The following is a 16,332-nucleotide window of genomic DNA, read 5'->3' on the forward strand; positions in this document are numbered from 1 at the left end:
CCCTCAGAGAGAAAGGTCTTGCTTCTTGTGAGGAAAAGGCAACTTCATGGGGCTTATTGCACTGCCCAGTGTTCGATATACCAAGTGCTCCGGCTATTTTAGTTTGGTGTAGCTGTAAATTTTCCTGTGCATTGACGTTAACACATTGTCATGTCTGGAAAAAGTTCGATATAAAAGATAATTCTGTTATATAGTCGGGTTTGACTGTATGATTTTTAGTCTATTAAATAACTAACATGCGAGATAACTGAGCTTGCAACAGTATATATTACGTGTTTGCTTCTGGATAAATTTTGATTTGAAGTCGGAGCCTGTCATGCGTAACTTCTTTACTTGTCCCTGTCTTTTTAGCGATAATAGAAAAATCACCATACATTATGTTTGAGTGTTTTTAGGGGCGTAGCTCCTCTTAGTCTAACCTTGTCACGTCTCCGTTGTCCGGCGTAAACAGATCTCCCGTATGATGCAATAGATGGCGCTGTCTCATAGAAGTACTTACAAACTGCAGTTCAGGGACGATATTCTAGATGGCGCTGTACACAATCTGTGTCGTCATCACCATTTCTCGTCTCATTTTCTAGATGGCGTTGGTCCAATAGAATTGTGTGCAATATGGCGCTTGTGTGAATCGACACTAGATGGCGCTGGAAGTGCCGCTGCTCTCCGATTGGCTGCTGCGCGGGCTGTGTGGGGGTGCGCGGGGAGCGAGCGCCTCTCTCATTCTCATGGATCGTCGCCGTACGTGTCGGATCGTTGGCGGAGCATGGACGATGCGCAGCGGCGGGCGCTCGCTTGGTGGCAGCCAGGCGGATCCCGTGACGGTGCGCGCCAAGGAGGCCGCTGCGAAAACGAGAAGCGAATCCCGAGACCATGATTGCTTCTGGAGCTTCGCCCAAGTTCTTCATCATTCACCCGTGGATATGCTGTAATTTTTTTGATGCTAAAATATTTTCAGAACGCCTACCTAAAAAGGCTGCCTCATTGGTCAATGTTCCTGCACCTGCCAGCATTGATAGCAATCAACACGCTGGTAAGAACATTGTTACAGTGATTGCTAATCGCAGAAGACAGTTGTGAAAGGAAACTGTTGTGAATTCTTGCAATCTGAGAACCACTGTTCAAAGGGTGTTGCATTAATTTATGCAAGTCCCTTTCACTATGCTTGAAGAGAGAACAAAGCAGTTCTGCTCCAACGATGCACTGCTAATTGGTGGTGATTTGCAGGGTGGATCAACGTTCGTCTAGCAATGGCCATGTTACAGAGCCTGTGGGCGGCAAACGACCAACCACAATTGATTCCGGTTACTGCAGCACATCAGATCCCACTGACAGTCGTTGGTCCTTTGAGGTATGTAGTCTGCTGTTGTCCTACATGGTGTTTTGCTTGTGATTCGCTGGAACCCTTGACTAAAACACCAAATCTGCTTTTTGTTAATTCACCTATCAGCATTCACTGTTAAATAGAACATGTGGGGTCTTAGCGATATAACTGCCGCCGCCCTCGCAACACACGGAGACAGTTCACGCGGTCGGGCAACAAACGTGGGGGTTTATTAAAACACTTCTTTACATATGGCGAGCTCGCCGGCCGAATTAGTAACACGTAAGTAACACGCTAAATGTATACGCTGACAATGAATACTGGGAAAAACATATCACATACTCAAGACAGTATAAGACATACAGTACAATATAACGTAAGACATAGATAAGACATAAAATAAGACAAACATAATACAATACAAATGCGGCGCCGCAGATGCACGACTCACCACGAGGGTCCGAGGGCAGCGAGCCGCGGTACCGTCCCCAGACCCACCGCGAGGAGACGTCCATCCGCGCGCGCTGCCACACCCCAAAAGAGACTCACTCCTGTTTCTATGCGCCGGCCTAAATTCGCGGCGGCAATGCCGGCGCCACCGCGCTAAACTCGGGTTACAGACAGCGCATCACTGACCTTGGACGAACGCCTCGGCTTACGCCAAGCACGTGCGTTCCAAACACAGCGGCTGCGCCCAAGCCACGGCAGTCGCCTTTACAGGGGTGATATAGCACCCCCACAAACAGCACTTTGTAAACAAGGGCTCAGGTCTTTGGGTTTGTAATGTTGGTAATTATTGAGGGTGTCACTGGGAGTGTAGGTTGACATGCCTCGCAGTAATGAAACGAAATCGTGTAATTCGCAATGCCAGTCAGTAAAAGCTTCTGTTAGGCCATGCATGCTTGTAATTAATATTTTTTCTGTGATCCAAGCAGGCTGCCTGTGCTTGACAGGTGGTGCACTGTTGTGTCAGCACTGCTCCAAAAAGTGCTCCCCCTTTGAGCTGTAGGGGTAGCGTTGGCCCAACATCCTAGAGCTGGAAGGATCTTTCATGTTTATCTGGTACTATCGTCACTTTGTTGTGCAGTCAGCAAAGACGCTGGTGGTCACAGTTGAATAGCTGCTTATTCCACTCTGTTGGATATTCACAGCGATAGAAGTGCTGCGTTAATTGCGTCAAACTGCACCAAGCTGTGCCAAGCAGCTCTTTTTCACATATATTATGCCATGCCTGCACTGAGGTCAACATGAATGGCCTGGGGTGGCATGGCCTCCACGGCTGTAGTACAGGCAGAATGGTGATGGTTCCCAAACCGAAACTGCGTTTTTCTAGTGGCTGAAACAATCCACTTTTCAGCCAGTGCTAGTGGCATGAGCCCAGCAGTTCGGCCGTTCGGTTCAGCTGTGGTTCGGCTTTGTAGTGAGTGCGGTGTGTTGCTGGCATGCCTGTAGATTGATTCTTTGTAGTGAGTTAATTGGTGACAACACTGAAATGCACTAGTTTGCTGATTGGTGTAGGCTATAAACAAAGCATGCCTGGCGTTCAATTGAAATGGCTCTTGCAAAGCGTGAACGTAAGCCCGTAATATATGTAGCGAATGCTTATACAGTCGAGCCCAACTATATCGAACCCGTTCATATCAAATTATCCCATATATCGAACAATTTCTAAGCACGGTAAATTTACATTGAGAGTATATAGCAAAAGTTACTGTTACATCGAACGAAAATAGCAACGACAACCGATATATCAAACTCCATGTGCCTCAAAAGTGCCCCAGCAAGTTGGCTTTCCCTCGCGTTGGCGGGGAAAACTGCCGGCGCCACCCAAGAAAAAGTGGTTTAGACCCGGCTGTGCACAGGCGAACACCCTCCTGCAAAAAATTATCCTGGCCTGCTCGCAGCGCTTACAACCAGTCAGAGGCCGTCATGCTTTCTCCGAGGCGCGGAGGTGGTACAACTGAGCGCCATTTTTTCTTTCTTTATGTTTGCGTGCCTGCTGCTGCCTCTTTTACTCGAGTCCTCATTCAACGTGGTCCGTGCTGGTGGTGTTGCCTGTTGGCGCTCTGTGAACTTTCTTGACGCGCTGTCGTCATGGCTTGTGCAAAGAGGCAGAATTTGTCGTTCGCCGCGAAACTCTAAATCATAAATAGAGTCAAGCGCGGTGAGAAGAAGTCCGACGTCGCCGCTGCGTACAAGATTCCAAGGAGCACCTTGAGTACTATCCTGAAGAACAAGGCAGACATCAGGGCCAAGTCAGACAAAAGGCCAGGTGCCCGTGGCGCCTGACGTGTGCACACTGCTGTGTTTCCGCAGGTGTTTCAACCGAAGTGTGGAGCGAGCTGGCAGAGTTCCCGGGTGCTATCAACGGATCGACATTTGACGAGTTCGCCAGTGCGGACGATGATGTCGCCATCATTGGCCAGCTACAAGATGAGGACTACGTTGCAGACGTTGTGCTAACCACGAGCCAAAGCAACAGCAATAAGGAAATTGACGATGGCCCGTTGCTTACATCCTCCGAAGTGATTAGTGCACTTGCGTTGGTCCGGCGCTATTGCGTGAAAATATGGAAGGTTGCGGCCTCAGCTGCTCCGACTCGTTGAACAACGTGGAGGCGTGTGTGCTGTCGCAGGCGGCGAAGTCGTTGAAACAGAGGAAAATTCAGGACTATTTTGTTCCAAAGTAGGGCACGCAAGTTAGCCACCATATTAACAAAGTACTTTTCTTATCGGTATGTGTCTTTGCGTCATCAAATCTTATAGCGGGCCTATATCGAATTACGCCATATATCGAACTAATAAACGTTTTTTGGCGGATTCAATATACCCGGGTTCGACTGTAGTTTCGTTCATGCTGAAATAGGTGTAATGCTGGAAGTTTAATCTTAAAGGGGCACTAAAGGCAAATATTAAGTCAATGTGGATGGTTGAAATAGTGTTCCGTAAACCTCATAGTGCTTGTCTCATGCCAAGGAAATGCAAAGTAGCTACAGTAGAACCTTGGTGATACGATCACGGCTTGTACGAATTTCGGGGTGACACGAATTTTTTTGTAGGTCCCGGCCAAGGTCCATTCGCCTGCAATGTAATAGAGTATGGTTGTTGTGAACCGATTTTCACCCCCCGACGTTTGATACGTCGGGGGGTGAAAGATCTGCTAAGATCTGGTACCAGATCGCAGTATCTATAAATAAAAAAAAACTTACGCTACAGCGCAGCAGGTGCTTCCCGCATGCCTATCACACATGGGCCTGGCGCGGGCATGCGCGCCGCCAGCCACGGGTCGTAGCCTCCGAGATTGTGTGCGCGAATCTTGGAGGGCTAAATGTGCCTTTGAGTGCCTTCGTGTTTAGATTACAGATGGCGTTGGCGTCGCGCTCTTTCATTCTTTTCATTTATTTAACGTGTTGATACGTGCTGCCGTACTCGAGGCAATATCGTAGTACTATGGTCCCTAGAATATTCTAGGGACCGTAGTAGTACTGAGTTTACGATTCCCTGCCACGTCCATGCAAGTCATGGCCCCGCAATCGGACATCTTATGAAAGGTGGACGGGGACCGAAAAAGGTAGCGAACGGTCTTGGCCAAGGAGCTAGGCCTCGCGATGTCAACATGCACGATTGTTGGGGACGCGCACACTTGTCCGATTTGCACGAAAGGAAAGCTCCCGATTGTGCGGGCACGGCCGTAAATCTCCCATCCCAAACGCGACCGCAATAAGAAAATAACGACAGCGGTTCGAAAATTTTCTACCCTTCGTCTATTGCGTGCAAAGTCCTTATGTCACTTTCGCCGCAGTAATTTGATGTCATGTGGAAAAGCGTACTTAAGACTAGGAAGGGGCTACTAGCTGTCACGGGTCACAACACATCTGGTTGATTAATTACACACGCGCGCACGCGACGTATAATTACAATTACGATCTTCGATGTCTAAAAGCTTTACTGGCAATCATTCAGAGCTGCTTATGACATTGCTGCGGCCCTGAAAACAATGAATGAAAATGTACACCAGCTTTCTTTTGTGGCATACTAATTTTCCATGTTTTCTGGTGATACAAATTTCGGATGATACGAATATTTTTGGCAACCCCGCGAGATTCGTATCACCGAAGTTTTACTGTATTTGAGCGAGTTGGTTGAACTTCATCATAAAACAGCTCACGCACACGAAGACAAAAGAAGAAGGAAGGAAGTGACGACACGAGTATGACTATCAACTGAAATTTTTATTCAACACACACACACATATATACATACAGTCAACGTCTGATTTTTCGGACTCCCTAGGGACCGCGAAATCGTCCGAAAAATCGGGCAGTCCGAAAAAACAAATTCATGCTTTTTCATTTCGCTCAAGCGGTCAAATCCACACAGCCACGTCCGAAATAGCTTTAATGCCTCCCACTACAATTATCAGGCATTTTGGTGCGCGCCCAGGCTTTCACAAATACATTCGGTACCTGCCGCGAACCCCGCTTAACTACGTGTCAACTGCCACTTGCAAGTTTGCATCTCGTGATGAGCACTGCTGATACCAGCAAAGTGCGGGATAGATTACGGCTCTCTCGCATGGAGCGTTTGGAAATAATGATGCGGAACACAGACTGTGGCGGAAGAGCGGACGACTCGTACGGTTTTCCCCAATGCCTGTGCACATGTAAATGATGCGTACACACAAACGCTGCGTATCGCCGAATCTCCGCATGCGCAGCATTTGCTGCCGTGTGAAGCTGATCGTTTATAGCCAACTAAGCTGACGCCATCACTGTACTGTTGCTGTATTGTACGCACACATTTATCATGAAAGGGTTCGTGATGCGCACTTTGTTCCTGGTCGCACACGGGCGTGGCAATGGTGAGCTAGTTTTGTCCGTGAAGGCAACACGTCTGTGTGGTGCACTTAGCAGTCTTGCACAAAGAGGCAGCATGAATGGCGGCGTGGCACGTTTGGGCTCTCGCCTATTAAATGCGTGCAGTATGCATGCAACTGTGCTAGGCCACATGCACTACCGAGCAGTTAACTGAAGATGCTTATCGTAAGGGTTGTCAGCGATTAAGCCGTACAGGTGCGTTTGCCACCTGCCGCCATCACGCCTCCGTGCATTTCCACTGCTTATTCGTAAAGACATCGCCGCACGGCGCCATGATAGCGACCCCTTTGAATTTCTGGTCTGCTTCACCCGATAACGCTTCGGCATTACGGCAAAGCTGACTTTCAGACTGCTACTGTCGCAAACAGATCGACTCGCGAAAGCGCCGGTTCGAACCTACGAGATGGTAGATGCGGCAGAGGTGGGGGCTTCAATTAATGTCTTTCGGACCTGCAATTTGGGTAGAAAGTCTGAAAAATTGGATGCGGAAGAGTTTCAGCATCCGAAATTTCGAACGTTCTAATAAATTGACTTCTATAGGGCTGGTGACGGTGCTGCGAAAGCGTCTGAATTTTCGAGCATGTCTAGAAAATCGGGCGTCCAAAAAATCGGCAGTTGACTGTAATGCTTGTGCCTCCCAGCAGCTCACTCCTATATTGCTTGCGAGTGATGTTTTGCATCCAACAAATTCATGGGTTTCTGGATTCGCTTCAGTGCGTTACTCAAGGGAATGGGAAGGTGTTCATGGGACAGTCCTGCTGAGCGCAGAAGCTGGATGCATGCAACGTTGTCCTCAAGCTGAAGAGTATGAAGCAAGTTCGTCTTGTTCCCGAGTATCCACACCGTTAGGTGGCACAGGCATGGTCGCACTAGTGCCGTCTCCTGCACTGCTGCCGCTATCCAGGAGGTGCAAGAGTTACCAATGGGGGTAAAATAATCTAGCATCCCCACAAGCTTGACCTTGACAATTAGCTAAGAAGGTGCAACGACATAGCAATTTAGAGAAGTAAATAAGAGGAAACTTATTTATGTACCTCGTTACATCAAAAGAAAGATGCTCCCTCATTTTTAATACCGTCCCAGCAACAGAGTGACTGAAGAGGGAAAGAAGTGATGGCCTCGGCGTTGGCACTGACATCTGGGCATTCAGTTCAGAGTTTCACTGGCACATTCCTGTGTTGAACATTGTTTGCTTGTTTACCTGCACTACGCATCAGAGGGGAGGAATGGAAATCCTGCACCCTTGCTGATCGTACATAGACGTGTCAGTGAGAGCACATGCTCATTCATATTCTCTACTGTTGGAAGCATGGGAGTTATAACATTAAAGGCCAACATGTCCTGGCTTTTGAAGTTGCAGTTTGAACCATTGGGTGGTGTTTTTTGGCTGTGGACGTGAATGTTCACCCTTGGCTGTACTGCTGTGCAAGCTGCAGCAGTACAGCCAAGTACAGATAATTTTTAATGGGCTTCTGCAGTGCAAGATACAACACGTACGACATAGAAGCATACACGGACAACGCTGACTCAACTGAGGGTTTATTGCGTACAACATAAATGCAAATGTCTACATGCACGCGCAAGGGGAGTCGATAAACAAGCAAAAAGGGGGAACGTGAAAGGTACCACAATCTGTTTTCTGCTGGTGCATGTTTTTTAGGAATTCAATTTTCTTATCGCATAAGGAGATAGACGGTTCACTAATACACTTTGCACTGATTTTGTTAATATTGTATCTGGCACTGGGTACAAGCGAATTCAAAAATGAATCGCGACCAACTAGGCCAGCGGTCAGGTTTTTATTAGCCGAGTGGGGGTCACTCATTTTCTTAGCTCCAAGTGCATGCTTTGACCATGAAGAATCACTTGCTTTTATTGCAAGTGTGACCCAGAGGCTGATTGTGTGCCTGAATGGTTTGAGTGCAGGAGGACCCCTTGCTGCCCCCTCCACCATTGCGGGCACTCCCTCGAGAACAGCAGCACGAGCGCCTTTCAGACTTGACTCTGTCATCTGCGGCAGGTGGCACCACCACACCCAGCACCCTCAGCCCCTGCTCTGAGACGGGGCCCGAGTCAAGCTCACAAGTGGTGAGTTGGCCGTTTGTGTCTTTGCCAGAGATTTTAATGGGAGGTCCACCACGTACTTAATTAAAGAAACACTGGAATGGCACTTGGGCGAGTTGTTTGGTGAGCCCGCAAGGTGTGTAATGTGTTCAATAAAACCAGGACGAGCATTTTGTCAATTGGGAAGCTTTTCTTCTTGAAAAATCTGTATGGGATTTCCTTTCAGCTTTCTGCTACAAATGACTGGATGGCAATTTTTTGTTTCAGGACAGGAGTTTGTAGTTATTGTTTGTCTCATGTCGCACCCTTCCATCTGCATTTGTTGAGCACATTGTAAATTTTGCCGAGGCACATAAGAATTCCAGGGGCTCTCCGATGAGTCCACTTGGTCAGAGAAACAATAGTGTATATAGCAGTACTTGTTGGGCTAGTATGTGCATCCCTAATGCTGTTACTAAATGATAATCCGCAATTCTTGTATAACCAGGGCTGCTGCATCATACCTAACTTTCTTAAACTTTGCATGCACAGAACTGTACTACATTGAACTCTCAGCTGTGGTTAACTCTGGCTTTATGTGGTCATGTGTAACCACACATTAGTGCTGTAAGGTGAAGGGGGTTCTTTTGCACGCAGTTTTTTGACGACTCCTCAGACACGGACGTCTCTGAGCATGGTGAAAGTGCTGCATCTATGCTGCTAGAGTTGCAGGTAACACCAAAGGCTGTGGCTTGGCTGCTGCAGATGTGAGCTGCATTGAAGGCATTCTGTGTACTTTTTAAAATGCTTCTTCTCTTCTTCCAAAATTATGGAGCTTCTTTGCCAAGCCTGCAGTATATAAATCACTGTATCAAATACTGCCATGCAAAGCACAGTACACTACCTCCTCGCTTGTCTGTACCTTTGAAATGTATGTTGTACTGTTTTTCAGACCGCTCATCTAATGCAAGAAATATTTCATTAATACTATAGGTGGGTTGCAATGATTTGACATGCTAACATGCCTTTAGAATCACTCAATGCACATGTCATGCAGCATGTGCAACACGTCATGAAAAAAAACGAAGCTACCCGGTTGTAGTTTTTACTGCTTCATTAAGCATTGGGCATGCCAAACCCTAAATATTTTGGCACAATATTCAGTTTATATTTAATAACACCTGTTTGAAATCTTAGCATCCTTGTACTCCTGAAATGAAAATGCGACACTGCCCGCCACCATAGGCACCAACATGGTGACGTCATCTTAAGACATTTCAAATCATAAACGTATCGTTAACCTTCGCCTGCTTTAAGATAACATATTTATATGAAAGATAGGAAGTAATAAAACAATACAGCAATTCTTTTAGCTCACAGTAGTGTTCAGAGTTCAAAAGCCAACTGCGTTCTAACCCCGGTGAAGGAATATGAACGGTGTCTGAACAGCACCCGCCCCAGCTTCTAGCAGTTTCCGACAGATGGTGCGCTCGTCTGGGCCACTTCGGTTCAGGGCGATACATGTGGGCAAACGCAGTGAATGCTCGTTATATATGACACTGCGGCTCGGGAAGGTCGGATGGTGGGCGCGGTTTGCGTGCGTGACGTCTTTACGGCACCGCAGTCGAAGCGGTATGATGCTCCGAACCTCGGTCACCTATGGCTCAGCTGGCCTCACTGAGTCACCATGTCGCCACAGAGTCTTTTGATTGGCTAAGATGACGTGAGCTGTAGAGTTGAGGGGAATGCGGGCTGGGAAATTGAAATTGTGCTTTTATTGCTATTAAATGAACCCGAACGATGAAACGAGTCAAGGTATATTACTGAACGGACCGCCAGGATTCCGAATACAATCAAAGTTGAAAATTTTCGAAAAATGTTTCACGACCCCTGTAATGGCATCTGTGTCTCTATCTGGCTTTCGCTTTGCTTCTCTCTCTTTCATTTTTGCTTGTTATGCTGTGTCTCTTTGTTGTCTTGAATCTGTTATTGACGCAGGACTGCTGAAGCCATTGCGATATGCTAAACTAGATAAGGGAAGCAGCTTTGCCACTCTTTTGCACTATAATATGATGCACATTTTTTTTATGATGGATGTTTTTGCTCTCTTTTTCCTGTCCTTGAAGTCAAATGGACCAGCTCTTCTTGAAGTACTCTCCAACCATGCAGTCGAGATGCACAACGGCGATCATAGCGATTCCTGTGAGCCAGCACTGTCACCAGCCAGGTTAGCCTTTCTCCTTTATTTCTCATGTTAGTGTGCACGGAACTATTGTTTAACAACAGTTTATTTTGTGCATGAGGATTTCAGCATTTTTAGTACTCCTTGTAACCTTTAAAGGTTACATGTTTTTATTTAAAAATATTTTTGTTATTCAAGTATTTATATATTTATTTATTTTGTGCCTTGTGGGTCAAAAAGAATTCATCGGTGGCTACGCTATGCATAAAATGGTGGATTTCAGTATAACGTAGCTTTGACATAAAGAAGCAAATGCTCGACTTTACTGATTCCATTTCTAACGGTTAACTGTATACAGTACAGTAGAACCTCGTTGATACGTTCCCACTTAGTACGATTTCCTGGCTCCTACACTCGCATTCACGAAAATTAAAAATAAGCCAATACAGCTGTGTGTAATACGTTCCCGGAAAATGCGATTATTCGGCAGCAAATTTCAGCACCGCGGAAAACTGCGGTCGTATTATATGTTTTGTACTCAGAAAAATCATTCAGGTGTGCAAAAAGGGCCCCCTCGTGTACTTCTGAAGCGCGAAGTGGCAGACAGCCGCCGCGCGGCGACGGCAGCTTCTCCACAGTGCCTTTCCTCCTTCCGCGCTTTCTCTGCTTTGCTCAATTGTCCCCTCCCAATCTCTTCCGAATTGCATGATCATCCCCTCCGTGTCTTCTCCGAATTGCTCGATCGTCGCTCTCTAAACAACCACACGCCAAACCGAAGACAGGCGGCGACGCTGGCCGTCAAAATCTTCAAATGGCTTTAAAAAAAAAAGTATTTTCTGTAGCACTTGGCACGATTTTGCTGAACATTGCAAATCCTTTAGCCGTAGCACGGTACATAGACGCGCACTTGTTCTACACACTCTTGTTCAGGCCCCATGGCTACAACAACAACCGGGGGAATTAACAATGCCGCCCAAAGAATGGAGGCTGTCACTCCTCCAGTCCGGCAAGGTTCAGTACAAGACAGGGACGTAGCCAGGGGGGGTTGGGGCGTTCGACCCCCCTCCAAAATTTTTCAGTTTTGCTTGCGTATATATACACACACATACAAACGCATGCACGACCATACATAAAGTATGGTTGAACCTTCCCCCGAAAAAATTTCTGGCTACCCCCCCCCCAGGTACAAGACCAACGAAAACCCACATATCGCCGCCGCATCACCGTCATTGTGCCCAGTGAATATGGCCGATAATTTCGCCCACATTTTTCTCCCGGAGCGTGTTCGTTTTCCAGTTGCTCCGCCCATCGCGCGGCGCAATTCCAGTTGCCATTCGTTTTTCTCTGGCTGGACAGTCCTGCCTAGCAGCGGGTCGTCAGAAGCTGCCCCAGAAAAAAAATCTTGTTCTGTAAGATATCTGGAAGGTTTCTGGTTATCAGACGCAAAAATGAGATGATGCGCACTCGCCGCCATCTTTGTGAGGACTCGATGGATCGCAGTGCGGGCTCTTGGGGACTTCACCTTCAGTTGCCATTACGCCGGGCGTTATCTTTTAAAGCCCGTTCTGCCATGTGAGATGGTGTGATTACGAGTGGCGGCGAACATGCCATCGCATGTCTCAGGTTAAGGGGGGACGCGACTTTCGTATCGTGAAAAATGGCAAAAAAATCGATTTTTTTGAAAATCACATTTTCAGTTTCTGTAGCCCTTTTTACATCCGATTCCAAAATATCTTCACCGAAAACCGAGTAGAAGTGCTATAAAAAAATTGTTACGCCTGCCAAGGTGGCGAAAATTATTGGGGAAATCGCAAAAAAACACTGATTTTCAAAAAATCATAGCTCCGCAATGACGCCACCGGGCGCCGATATCTTGGGCTCATCGGAAAGCGCATTTCTCCGTCTTCAAATTCCCCGCCGCAGCTGGCTCCTCCCTTCGAAAACAAGCGCACAAAAAGCAAATGTTCGAAGGTCGTTTCGAGCCCTCCGATTGGCCGCGTCTGCCATGTTGCCCCAGCGCGCCTCGCCATTGGTCCGATGCTCGCTCCGGGAGATCGTCGTCTGCAGCTCGTGCGTCTCGAGCTCACGGCTGTCGAAAGTCGCGCTACTTCGTGGCGTATTCGCAATCGCTCTGTGTTCACGGCTCGACGATAACTTTGAACAAGAACTACGTTTTAGTTTGGAGCTACTAGCGGAAGCTCGGTGGGATTACGATGGCGCGCCGCACTCGTAGCGAACATCGCAAACGCGCGTCTCGGACCGACTCTCCAGCGTTGACTCGTCGGATCCGTGGTTGGAGGTTCTGCTTATGCGCACTTCGGACGTTGTGACGAAGATGATCGCAGGACGACTCTTTGTACTCGTGACCACGCATTACGTACTTTGAAACATCGGGCACCGCGGCCGGCGCGTCTACTGCTCGGAGTCGTCACTAGGCCTAACTCCGCTCACGGCGTCGGCACGCGAGACGAACCTCGAACTTTGCGGGCAAGAACAACGCGTTAGCGGACTCGCGGCAGTGTGCTTCTTCGCAAGGAACGAAGCGCTTCCCCCGCCGGCTCCTCGGTACAGCGGATGGTCATTTTACTCATCGGCAGCGGACCCCACGGCCAAGCTCGTCGCGCAGCGGGCGCGCGTCGGCGTTCCGAAATGCGAGGCCAAACACGTTGCTTGCATATTTTTCGTCGCCGCACCTAGGCATATTGCGCATCGTCACCGAATGCCGCCACCCAGCACATCGCGTGCCGACTTCCCGGACTATGCGGCCGAGCACTTAGAGGTGAAATAAAGCACTGGTGATGCAATTTAGGCGCGCTTGGGGCCGTGCTTGGTATCGCCGTAAGTGCTCATGAATCATCTGAAAAAATAAAAGCCTCGCAGAAAACCGTGTCCGCGACCGGGTGAATGATGAAGCGCATCGCAGGCGAGGTTTACAAATCAGCTTGACGAGTGAAACAGGGAGATGAATTCTTATCTGCCCAGTTCGCGTCTTGAATAAACTGCTAAGGAATTCCTATTCCACCAATGTCTTGGCCATAACTGCCTGTTATTTAGGAGGAAGGGATAGGTTGTCATGATGAGAGCCGCTCTTAGTATCCTATAAAAATGATTCAGTGATCAATTGCAATCAAGACTGTTAATTATGTTAATGAGAGCATGAATACAAGAAAGCTGGCAAATCATCATAGTACATGACCTACTTGCATTACAATATCTTGCTTTTTGTCATGTCTATTACACCACTTCATAACTTCGTTTAAAATTCATGCTACATAAGGATTTTAAGAAAAAAGAAAGAAAACAAAGGCACAACAGATAAAAGGCCACATGTGCAGGAGGTCCAACCTTATAAAACACATTAAAGATCACAATCTTCTTGTGTTTTAGAGAAGCAAGGCACCTCAAACTAAAGACAGGGCACTCAAGAAACTGCACATTACGAAGGACTCAAAAGATTACGACCCCAGTGCCTTTTGATGAAGTAATATCGTTGGTACAACTTTAAAAGCCGTTTTCTCAAAACGACTTTTCTTGCTTCCTGCTTCGCTTGTTCCGCTGATTTCTCACTGACCGCTGGGTCTATTTCAGTTCCGTTTTTTGTTCTATATTCCTTGAAGCACAGTTCAGGGCGTGACATTCTTGCTTTTTCAGTATGGCCTTTTGATAATTAGCTATTTGACGAGTTGCACAAAGCCTTGATGCTTGTTGCACAGTCACCTCATGAAAAATGAAAACTAAAAAAAATTTTGTTGCAAATAAAAAAATCTAAGAATGTCATGCCCGCAATCAGACATCTTAGAATGCATAGCACTTCGAACGAGTTTCCTATCGCATTTTTTAAGCGAGTCAGACTCGGAACAAGAGCAGAAGGTGAAATATATTGTACATCAGAAAGTTGTAAAGATATATTCATGAAATTTCTACAGTAGCATTAAAAAAACATTTCAAATAAGTGTGCCAATTTTCATCAAAATCCATGAAGAAATAAGAAAGTTGGTACCGAAAGCCACGTCCCCCCTTAATTAAAGGGATGGTGCCACCAAATTTGTGGCTTGCACGTTCTTTGCTGTAAGCGTTTCCTATAGCTCCAGGAAGCATGATACACGCACCAATATTCATGTATTCTTGCTAAATTTAATATCGCCTTTTTATGTGGACAACTTTCGGTTTGTTTCCTGATCGTCGAGGTTGCGCTGTGATGTAGCAGTGTCGGAGGCTTGGTCACGTGACCACACAAGGCTGTGACGCACTTAGCCAGGAAGCAATCGAAACTATGCTTATTGTAATGTAGTACACGCGGGCCATGCAGCTATACCGTATTAGGCACTGTGTGCTGAAAACAGCATCCTTGTGCATAATAATTTCTGGGGTTTTATATGCCAGCGCCACGAGGCGTCTTCATGCAAATTAACCCCTTGACAGTGATTGCACTCCTGCGCCAAAGTGCACCAAATTGTATTTACTGCGCCATCCTGATAATATTCGACGAAAATTGCGCCAAACTGCGCCAAAATCTCGCGTTTGGGAACGTCTATCACCGGCAATCACACTGCCGGCGCATCAGAACATGCGCAGCTTAATCTTGGGGCTGCCAAAGTCGCAACTAGGGTTGCCACCTGCCCGGTTTTGGACCGGCGGTTTTTTAGACAAGGGGCCGGTTGCCGGTCCGCACCTAAGACCGGCCATCATTGGCCGGTTTTTTGCTCATCGTATCCGGAGTATTTTTTTTTTACTCTTCTCCGTGTTGACCGCATGTGTTGACTGAGGAATTTCACCTGCGCGGTCGGGGACTGACCAGCGGTCAGTCCCCGACCGCGTAGTTCAACAACTACGACGGTAAATATTTATCGTCAATCACCAAAACTCTGACACTATTAGTCAATCACTTTCTGGGATCCCTTCAAGTCTAGCGATCATTGGAATAGAGCATATTATTGCACGTGTATGGTACATGAATATCCGATATTTTTGTGGCATAGGCACATTTTAACGTTCCTTTGTGTCTATAATGCCACTGGCCTGTTGGATTCAGACGCAAAGAAGAGCTTTTTTATGGACGAAGCATTGTGGTTCCTTTTCAGTGCAGCACATTCAGACTTTAATAAGCGAAGCGTCATTCCAATCACGGGTACTTTTATGTCAGCAATTAGGCTAGTTGGTTAGCTCAGTGTGCTGCTTTTGTTTGTGCGTTAGGTTTATTTGGCTCAATGAAAGCAGTGTTACATTAAATGGCACTGCATGCCGAAGAATTGACATAGCGTCTATGTTCAACATTATTTTAATATCCTGTTAAATCCCCCCCCCCCCCCCCCGAAGGGCCGGTTTTTTTTTTTTTTTCGGTAAAAGGTGGCAACCCTAGTCGCAACCATGGACCCAGAATTATTCCGCTGAATAAAGAGCGCTCGCGCGTGCGTCCCGAGTAAGCCACGATGCCATGCACAGTGCCGACGTAGCTTCTGTTCTGCAAGTCGGCTCGACAGCAAAACGCGCTCTCTGCAGAGGCTCGTGACGTCTAGGCCTATCGGTAGCGAGAAAGTGCGATGGCGATTCATCGACGGACGTAGTCTGATCCAGAAGTGCTGCTGATAGCTTGTTTCAAGCGTCGCATGGCACGCAAGGAAAGCAATGTTCAGTAATAACTACAGTCAAACCTCGTTAATACGTACCCGCTTTAAACGTACTAACGGTTAAAACGTAGTTGCGACGAATCCCCAACGGAGCCCCATAGAGCCCAGTGCATTCGCTGACCGCTTAAGCCGTAGTGGTTCGCCCTATGCCTACCGGTTAGTGCGTACCCTGAGCCCGAAATAACTTTTTGTGCCGTAAAATTTTACTGCACCGCTGAAATTCTGGACGCCACAATGTGCCGCCAAAGGTTTTCCGTCTTTTCTAGAAGTGCGGAGATCGGTC

General features: G+C 47.2%; 1 protein-coding gene across 1 annotated transcript in view; it reads left to right on the plus strand.

Moving 5' to 3' along the window:
- Positions 1-1,224: 1,224 nt before the first annotated feature.
- LOC119378682 (uncharacterized) overlaps positions 1,225-16,332 on the plus strand; it is a gene marked incomplete at its 5' end in the record, with an annotated part of 31,205 nt that continues 16,097 nt past the window's right edge. The window contains 4 exons of the mRNA XM_037647728.2: positions 1,225-1,348; positions 8,124-8,285; positions 8,898-8,972; positions 10,367-10,467. Coding sequence (XP_037503656.2) covers positions 1,225-1,348; positions 8,124-8,285; positions 8,898-8,972; positions 10,367-10,467 — 462 coding nt within the window. The remainder of the gene's footprint in view (positions 1,349-8,123; positions 8,286-8,897; positions 8,973-10,366; positions 10,468-16,332) is intronic.

The sequence above is a fragment of the Rhipicephalus sanguineus genome, unplaced genomic scaffold (genome assembly GCF_013339695.2).
Source record: "Rhipicephalus sanguineus isolate Rsan-2018 unplaced genomic scaffold, BIME_Rsan_1.4 Seq9241, whole genome shotgun sequence".
NCBI lineage: Eukaryota > Metazoa > Arthropoda > Arachnida > Ixodida > Ixodidae > Rhipicephalus > Rhipicephalus sanguineus.